The 10,119-nt window shown below is 41.0% G+C and overlaps 1 protein-coding gene across 1 annotated transcript in view; it reads right to left on the reverse strand.

The window, feature by feature from the left end:
* The window catches only part of aldh1a2 (aldehyde dehydrogenase 1 family, member A2), a 28,390-nt gene extending 21,443 nt beyond the window's left edge, over window positions 1–6,947 (reverse strand). Inside the window, exon 1 of the mRNA XM_085269402.1 lies at window positions 6,740–6,947. Within this exon, the coding sequence (XP_085125528.1) occupies window positions 6,740–6,856 (117 nt within the window). The 5' untranslated portion in view covers window positions 6,857–6,947. The remainder of the gene's footprint in view (window positions 1–6,739) is intronic.
* Window positions 6,948–10,119: the final 3,172 nt, after the last annotated feature.

Below are 10,119 nucleotides of genomic sequence, written 5' to 3' on the forward strand. Positions count from 1 at the left end.
CTGTTTTTAATGGCTGTCAGTCTGCCTGATAGATAGAGTGCAAGGAGAACATCTGCTGGCACAAATCCCTCTGTGTATATATTCGCTCTTACCCTCCTTCTACTTTAGAGGAGTTCTGATGTACTGAGAGCAAACCTGAGAGCAGGGTTCAAGTATCCCACTGGCTGTAGCCTCCCTAAACTCTCCAACATGTTTACCTCCATAAACGCCAGGCTTTAAGTACTATTTAATTGGCTGTAAAGTGTTAGCTGTGTTTACTTTCGGGCTGGTATAAAATGCCGAAGTTCCTGAAAACCGTTGGAGTCACAGTAAAAACACATCACTCTGCCCCCCTCCCTCCCTCAATCCCTCCTCCGTATCATTCCCACGGCTCACTGGCTCATAATGTGGACTCTGCATCTGATTACCTCGCATTCACGTGTTTAAGGTGTTCAGTATCTCCATGTACCACTTCACAAGGCAAAAAAATACAGTACACGATCATTTTCCTATCATTCCTTTGCACTGCTTACCCCCAAACCGTCCCCCACACAAAGGCCTGAGTAACTTCTCCCTCTACCAGCCTGGTATTCTCAGGCGCCTACCATCAGAGGCCACCTTTAATCTGCTGCTCATTAAGAGCACTTCATAAAATTGTCAGTAACAATAAGGAGCAGAGGGCCAGCTACAAAAACAAAAAGTCCTGTAGAGCACTGAATTAGTTTTTAAATTTATAGGGGCCACTGAAGTGGGGCGCCCTAAATCAGAGGAGCCCCCTGACAGCCTCAACAGTCCGAGCAAGAATGCAGACCATGGGTAGCTTTATGCATGGCGTAACCCCTCTCACAAGATGCTGCTAAAGGAGAACGGATGAAGCACGACAACAGTGGAGCAGGCCCCACCTAAATCACAGCCAGAAAAGGACAACTGTCAGACGCCGTTTGGCTCAGCCCTCTCGCTGGGCTCGGACTGGTGTTAGACTTTTGTCTCGTTCCATTGAGAGACTTGATTAAGATGACAGGCTGGAGTCGTAAATCAACTCTCAAGGTTTCTTAAAATTGCTTTTAGGATCATTTGGACGAGGGGCAAAGAACGCAAGGATGAAAAAGCAAGTGCAAGGGTTCACATTTTCAAATGACTAATTGTGTTTTCTTTCCCATTCCCTGCGGGGTCGTTACTATCACTTCACATGATAGGTTCATGTTTATGAAAGTCTGTGCTGCCATTCAGGCCCTAAAATCCCAAAAGTGCACGCAAGATGAAAGAAAATAATTAATATGGATACAAATAATCCCAGGTTTTATTTACTCTATATTTCATTTTAAACTAGAGGTATGAAAAACTCTTTAAAGATCTAGTTCTGCAGCTTTTTATACAAATGGGAGAGAGGATTAAAACTGAGTCCAATATATGTTGCTTGAATAATAACGAGGAGGCCTGATGTGGATGAGTAAGCCTATAGGTCAGGGCTTTCTGCATGGGTCACAGAGCAGCTGCAAACATTTAGCAAATCTCTTGCTTTTCTATAAAAATCGCCGGTCCCATCATCCGGTACGAGCCTGCGAGGGATGGGGATCACAAAAAGATGAGGCACAATATAAACAACTACAATTTAAGATTGTATTTTTTTCAATTCAGCTTTAATTTTCTGTAATTACAAAAAACAACAACAAATAAATTAACGTTAAAATCAGGATTTGTTCATGTTACACAAAGTTTAAAATGTAAACGATACCGACTTTTCCTTTTTTTCCTTCTTTTTTTTCCACGTTAATAAAAACTTTGTGCGGTATTTGTGTCGATTCATTTTTTCGGAGTGAACTGTAACGGGAAGTATGAAATGCCAAAATACTTCATGCAGCCAACAAAACATCTGTTTGGCTCTTTGCTTCTTCTCACAGCTCACATGCTGAAAGAATATGTAAGGCTACTCGTTTCTCGTCGGTTGGACAGAGGGGGCGCGGGGGTTTAGGGGCGTCTGTGTGTGTGTGCGCGCGCGTGTGTGTGTGAAGGTTTACATACGTGTGTGTTTACACACAACACGCCAAGATTCCACAGCCAGATGAATCCTACGGGCACCTGCAACACTCGTCTGCGCAGGAAGTTTCATATCCTCCCCTATCACAGGACCTCTATTTCCTTTCTGGTTTTGGATGGCGTTCAAAACTCTTATAATTACTACTGTTACAAGTGAGTGGAGAGCATGTGAAAGTGGAGACCAGCTGGTATTTTCTTTTTTTCTTTTTTTTTCTCCTACTCCTCTCCACATGTCTGACACCGTGGAGCCTTCATGTTTTTCATTCACACACCCAGAGACAATGCCACCCTGCCCTCTCGGGTTTGGCGAGGGCGGCCTCATTGTCACTGCCTGGCAAACGCCTTTGTCTTGTCAATTTGAGTAGGCAACTGATAAAGGCTGTTTGTCCTGACAACAACGTTAAGCAAGAAACAAGCTTAACACAACGCACACCTTTCTAATAACATCCCCAGAAGTGATGCTGGTGCCAGTGTGACAACGTTTCTGGGCAGATTTATTCGGCCGGCAATGAATCCCAACACTAACGCTCAATTTTTATCAGACTCAATATGAATATTATTTACTGCAAAACCTAGAAGAGCTTAATCTGCAGTCCTAATGAAAGACAGAGCAAAATAAAACAAAGAAAAAAAACCTCGAGACCATGTGCGGCTTAATTTCCATGAATCAACAATAAAACTGACCTCTCCTCTCACTCGTGGTGTTTTTTCTACCATTTGAGGTTTGATGGGTTTCCTGTGTACTTAACCACTCTTTATATTTCAGGTCAAGGGAGGTTTTAAAGAACGTTTTAACATAGTTTCACTCATGGGATCACTGGACAAGGAGGAAGTAATTTATAAAGAAATGTCATGCTTTTTTTCCACGGACAAATAAACATCTAGAAAAGCGGTCTCTGCTGTGTCGTGTTGTGCTCGCCGGCGAAAAAGAGCCCATTCCAACAGATTTATGAAGCCAAGTGTTTTTCATAATGACACCGTAAGGATTTACACGTTTTCTTGTCAGGAGGGCCGCAGACTGAAGGTATGGGAAGTTAACAGGGTAACCTTGCTGTCACTGCTCTTCCTTAAAAAGTGATTAAGAGACAGGGGACATGATGTTGACGTGTCTGCTAAGATGATAATTTACACTCGCTGCACAAGCAGGCATTTCACACCAATGGACACATTAATGGCGGTGCACACTTACCCTGTCACAATCAAAGAGATGTGTTTTAGAGAGTACGCAGCCATGTGTGTGCGAACGAGGAGATTGTGAAAGCAAAGGCACAGAAAGGAGGGAGGGGATCTTGCTGTGCTCGTTGTGATAAATCATTTAGTTGCACAGTATCCACTAACTTTGCCTCTGTTTGATCTTGATCGCGGTAAGATGGTGGTTTTGAAGTGAAAAACTCCAGAACTGCAGGTCAGACTCTGGCAAGGCAGGGCCACTAACCCACACAGTGAGGCAGGGTCATAATTTACACCCCGGTGGACAGCACCTAGCATCGGGGAGCCCCAAGCCTCCATCTGTACTATCTCAATCAGTGACAGATTGATGGAGTCTCTTATTCATCCACACTGAGTGGATGTCTGTGCATAGACTGCTTTACAAATTCATGGGTCTTCATCAGAGGGGCTCTGCACAGGTTCCTATGGTGAAAGTGCACTAATGCCACCACGAGTAAAGCAACAATGAAAATTTATAACTTGATTAGATTAAGAGATCTGTAACTCAGACGGTGAACAAGGCCACTGAATCTGGTCCTTGTCAATTCTTCAGATGCGTTCTCACTTTATTTGTGCTATGAACACAAATACAAAAGTGCATTTTTATCAGAAGCTTAATATTAACATTTGTGGAGCATTCTTGTAGTTTCTAGTCTCTAATAAAGTCTCTATAATATCAGAAAGACAAGACATGTGCAAACGTTTAAGAATAACTAAATAAAAATGTCGTAAAATACCTCTAAATCCTCTCTTCTCACCACATGTAAAAACATTTTATAGACTCTTCATCCACAGCAGAAGAAACAAAGCTGGGCCTTTCTTGTTAAATTTGTCCCACCGAGTGTCTGTTTTAACAAGTCATTACCACTCAACAGTGTGAAAAACCACAACAAAGAGCAGGGATACTTTCTCCTTAATTATTTATCAGTCTTTCTCCTCTCCACTTCTGGCACAAGTGGAAAATGTCAATAAATAGCTATCATCGTCCTCTTATTTATGGCTTCCGTTGTGGTAATATCAGGCTTTAAACTCTTTCTGTCTTGTAACCCAGCTGTTGGATCCTTTTAATAATAGAAATGTGGGGGTAGAGGATGGGAGGGGGTATGCTTTCTTTTCAAGGTTTTAGAGTATTTATTAAAACTACAAAGTCTCCTGAAGGTATTAAAAAACTATAAATGCCACTTTAATATGATTTGCATCCAAGCAGGAAGATATCTTGATACGATCACACAATTTCACTGTGAGTGGTTTGTTACTTGGTGAAAAGGACAAGGGGCAAACCTTGGCTGAACTATCCCTTTTGTTTTAATCAAATGCTTCCCTGTTATAGATCTGTTGAAGCACGATAATGGATCAGCATATCTCTGCTTCCGGAGTCATCTGATCTTTGCATTGCAAAGCAAAGAAAAGTCACTGCGATCAAAGTTTGATTAAAGTTTTTGAATTCTCATTAAGTTGGAAAAAGTTTCAGATGCCTTTATGTTGCAGAAAATGTGTTTAAAAATCATATTTGAGGGAAAAGGACTGCATCAGTGAACAATGTGGGCTGATTCCTTTGCAGTCAGCAGGGAGGAGAACAGGAACAGGGTGTGAGGAGAGTCCACGCCAGGGGTGCCCATAAATCAGGGCCCTTCTGCCCCCTATGTCCACCAAACCATCAGGGACTGGATGATCCAAATTCCTGGGGGTTAATTCACCAAGTCGCTTCCTAAATTTCCTCCTGTACACTGTTGTTTCCACTCCTTTAACTAACATTCTGCACTGAGAGGGAATGAAAAGCTTTTAGCAGGACAACACACACCATTGTCTTTACAGGGCAGCAGTAGTGTGCCCTTTGCACTTAAAACACTGAGGTATGTGTTAACGCAGAGCAATTATAAAAGCAAATGAACTTCCACCACATTATCATCAGCCTGTCCTCTGCACGAGATGCCCTTTAATCTTACAATCATAAAAACACTTGTTCTGCAGCTAAAAGACTGTTTTAGTAGCGACAAAGTGCAGCAAGACACAATCAGGCTGCTCAGACTGATGATCAAACCTCTGCTACTGATACTGTGAATTTACCTAAAAGTGCAGCAACATAAGCATGAATAAAAAATAAAACTGAAAGAATGAAGATAATCTAGACATCAAACCAAATCAAAACAACTCATATCATGCCAGTTTTTCATGTGACTCATCACTTATGACTCACTTTCAAATCCCAGAGGCTTAAAGTGACATCATCCGATTAATTAATGTTTTTTTGTTTTGTTTTTTTAAGAGACATCTATTTATTCAAGCAGGATTAAGCAATTCACCATATATATATATATATATATATATATATATATATATATATATATATATATATATATATATATATATATATATATATATATCTTTAAAAAGAAAGAAAAGAAAAAGGAAAGAACAATAGAAAATATATTTTAAATAAATTTTAATTCTAAACTATTTCCTCACTAAATATGTTGTTCTTAGATAAAAGAAACGGAAACATTTGACCTGAGTGTGCTGCCATCACTCATGTCATTAATAGAAAAATGCTTAAAGATCAGGTAGAAACTATTTTGGTTGCGGTTTTTTTTTTCTTTTTAGCTGATGCCTAATATGATCCTGGGCCGTAATAATAACAGTAAATCGACTCAGTGAATATGACGAGAACACATAGGAAGGAAAATAAAAATAGACTAAATAAAAACCAGTGGTTCAATACATGGTTCAAGTCTCCCAGTATCATTATTTTATACCCCTTTAAAGTATATTTTATAAATTGTTTTCCCACGCTGTAACCTGGAATGAGGTTGGCCTGTGATATTAGGGATAATGTATTCCAGATGGAATAAATATAAAAACTACATTAAAACGGCGGAAAAAATTGGCCACGTGACTCAGTGTTGTAAAAGTTTAGCATGTGGTGCACTTCTTAAAACACGGTCAAACTATGACACGCCCTTTGTTAATACGTTGTTGGCGTCTACTTAAAATCATAGCCGTTGTGCACCATGCGCACTTTTAACTACAAGCAAAACCAGGCCAATTAACCATGTTTAATTTTTTTTAAGAACAAAAAGGCTGAACTGTGTTAGGAAACCAGTTGTGTTTCAAAACGCACGAAGCGATGGGCCTATCTAGAGAACACAACAATCTAAAAATATTAATAAAACGTGTTTTATCAGCCACACGCTCGTCACCGCTTCAGTGAGTCGCGCACGGATTGTTTAAGATTTAATGATCATCTCTGAGCGCGTGCGAGCGGAAAAACAATCTAATTAAAAGTTGCAGCGCGCCAGGTTTAAAGCTCTAAAGTTCTGCTGGATCATTTTTCATCACCTCTAGTCTGCTTTCAGCCACACGCTCTGACACTGAAGCTCCAGCTGCTGACTCACAAACTCGCTTTACTTCTAAAGATTTCCAAGTTTAGGTTTAAGATCTGCGCGTACAGGCTGTGAGTCGTTACGCGTAAAATAAACTCTGCTCGGTCGGCGGCGGTTTGTGGAGAGACACAGACCTTGGTATACTTGATCTCCGGGTTGGGCACCGGTGAGGGCATCAGCTGGAGCGATGCCATGAGAGCAGCGGGGTCGCTCTTCACCTCTCCCGGGATCTCGATCTTACTGGAAGTCATCGCGGCCGTCTCTGCGCTCGTCTTGCCTGCCTGCGCCTCTCTGGGTTTTTTCAGCACAGTTCTGATTGAGATTTTGGACTCCTTCCTGGGTTTATAGCCAGGTGTCAGCAGCGGTTCATTTTCATTGGGTAAAGAAAAGGGCTGTCCTTTTGAAAAATAAATTCAAGCATTTACATAAAGCCATACGTGTTAAGGAGGAGGAACACATCCACCCCACCCACCTCACACTCCCGGTGCACTCAGTTTCCAGTGTTCTCACTCACCAACAGCTGACGCTTTTCTACACTAATTCATCCTGTTACATGTACAAATAGACCACGCTCATACTCGAGAAAGTCTGAAATGGATTGTTATGATAGTCACAAGTGTAGTATTACTCAATGGTAATAACAATTCAGCATGTAAAAGCTATGCCAAGTTTATATAGTTAATATAAATGGGCCCTTCAGGGAAACAGAGAGTTACTAAAGCGTAATAGCCAACATATTTGTTGGGTAAACCAGTCTCGCAACAGGGTCCATTAGTTTCTGGAGCTTATCGCTTGCTCCTTCGCCGCAAACGGAGTTTGCCCTGTTGTCTTGCAGTTGTAAATGTGCAAATATCGGTCTTTCTGAGCCCTTTAAGCGCCTTGCTTCGGCTCAGATTAAAGGTTAACTCTGTCTCTCGGATCCCACAGTCAACAAAACAACCCCTCATACATAAAGCACACCATAACCTCACACTTACACCGTCATTAACCTTTTCCTAAGTGACATTAAAGTGTCGCACCACCTTTCGCCTCACAGTCACCATGTAGTCCTATTTGCCTAACACAACCTCCCCACGGCCTGAGATGTCATGCAAATGCGCACTGGAGCAATTGTTCCTGCGTGCGGGGTATTGTTGGCACAGATTTGTCCTGTAGGTGATAATTCCTTCCAGCGCCTCCTTCAAAACCGGCCAATATACATCCTCCAATTAGCCGAAAGAGGCCCTATCTGGGAAAACTAAAGGATTTAAAGAAAATCCACGCGTATTAACACATCCACAACAAATAGACCGTCATACTTAAATGTGACGTCACTCACTCAGCAGTTTGTGGGTGAATGAGGTGCTTATTTACGATTATCTGCTCATTAAGTTTGGCGGAAATGTGAAGAAACGGCGTGGGGGGAGAAAGTGTATCTAGCAGGGCTTACTGAAGAGGCGTGAATTTCAGATTTCATAACGCGGGCCTCTTGACAGCACAAAGGAGTTTGAGACAGATGTAGGTCCATAATTTGCAAATCCCCGCAGGATGCTTTTTCTCCATCAGCACATCACTCTTTTTCTCACAGCATGGGCGACACTCTCCAAGTGTCTGTTTCACATCAAAGAGGACGGCTCCGAAACTGTGACATTGATTAATGGAGTCAAAACATCCCATTCTCAGCCTGTCGTCTCACCTTTTCACAGAGCGCAGTGAACGGAAGATAAGGCATACCGGGGAGACGGTGTGACAAACGTGTAGCCGCCACTTCAACACTTCAAATGTTTTCATGGAGCTCCCTCTGTTGGACGGAGAGAGCCCAGGACTCTGCAGGGTCACACACGTTTACATGAGTCTGAATAATTGGAGAGAGCGACTCGATAAGCTGAAGTGATGGGAACACGAAACGATAACAAATGGAGGCATGACCGAAAGCCCAGGATGAGTGCAAGGAGCGCAAACCCTCCTGAAGGAAGGCTGAAAGAAGGTGAGTGGGAAAGCATTTCAGAGAGAAAACAGAGGTGAGTGTCCCCCGAAATGAACCAGCATCGCTCCCAGTTGCCCCCCAAACGAATTACAGAGAGTAAATACGCGACTAATGGATGGTGGTGAAGACCTCTGAAAGTTACGAAATATTTTATTCACAAAATCAACCAAATTTTTTATGGACTCAATTTTTTCCTATAAGTGAGATTAAAAATGTAAAAAAAAAACAAAAAACAAGCGTAATAATACTGATGGAAAGACGCATTAAATCAAGAAACGAGGCTGAAGATAATCTGTTCAACCCTTAGCCGAGGTTAACCTCTTATACTCGGTAGATTAAACATATTTTTTAATATTTTAATTTTTAAACTATTCTCAGTTTTATTTGGTTATTTGATGGCGCACACATTTGTAAATATCTTAACTCTAACTCCCCATGTGCACTAGTTCGTCTACTTTGCATAAATAATTTGATTTTATGGTTTAAACCGAGACAAAGCTGCTTGTTATTTAAAGGTTTAACATATGTTGATGTAAGGCGGCTGCTCGAGCACCAAATAGAGAAGCCTGTAATTCCTATCACGTTCTGTTAAAATACACACACATAATGTTTTTTAAATGTAACTTCAGACCCGAAAGTCTTTCAAAAAAAATAAAATAAATAAAACTAGTCTGTTTGGGCTTTTAAAAAATCCTCTAAACGCCCAATAGAAAAATCCGTTTTATAGGGTTATATTTAAATGTACTTATAAGTAAATCCCTCAGCTAGAGCTCATTAAAATAAGAGATTTTTTTAGAACTGTTGCACCTTTGAAATTGTATGGGTGTAAAGTAAAATATGTGTGCTTTTAGGTCACATTTCCCATGGAACTTAAGTATAAAATGTTATGTTATTTGAGGAGCATATTTAGCATTTTTTGCCTTTTGTATATTTCAAATTAAAACTTTAAAGTTCTCTTCACATAAGATCAGTTGCTTAGTACCGTCTATACATGCAGTAGAAATCTTTATTTAAGCTGCAAAATGCCGTAACTGGCTCAGACTCTTTGTGCCAAAATTCATAATTTGCGTCACTGAATGTGCTACAAGTGACTTATGATAATTTCTGAAAAGTGGCCCGACATGTTTTCACTGACACTGGATGTGCTGTGGTTCTAAATCTCTAAGAGGAAAGATAACTGGCCGCTGTTGTGTGTTTAATTCCGATGCTGAGCACATGGTTCAACCTATAACTTGTAAAGCAAAAGAGCGCTAACACGTGAGGGGAAATCAACTGCCCTGCGATGATCACGTAACACATACAATATTGAGCAAAAACAAGGGGAAAATATAAAGAACAAATACATTTGTACCCAGCACTGAACAAAACACACAGACCGTCAGTGCCCAAAAACGTGTGGTAGAAAGAAAGCATTGGCCTACGTGTGCATATAGCAACAAAATGTTGCTGGGAATCTCATCATGTCGCTCCTTTTCCCAGAAATTCTTGCACTTATTGCATCCCTTTGCAGCGTAACTTGGGAATAACTGGCTTGCATGTTGCAACCAT

The sequence above is a fragment of the Mchenga conophoros genome, linkage group LG1, assembly GCF_057382185.1.
Source record: "Mchenga conophoros isolate Kocher_MC1m ecotype Shallow Benthic linkage group LG1, M_conophoros_male_GT1.1, whole genome shotgun sequence".
Classification (NCBI taxonomy): domain Eukaryota; kingdom Metazoa; phylum Chordata; class Actinopteri; order Cichliformes; family Cichlidae; genus Mchenga; species Mchenga conophoros.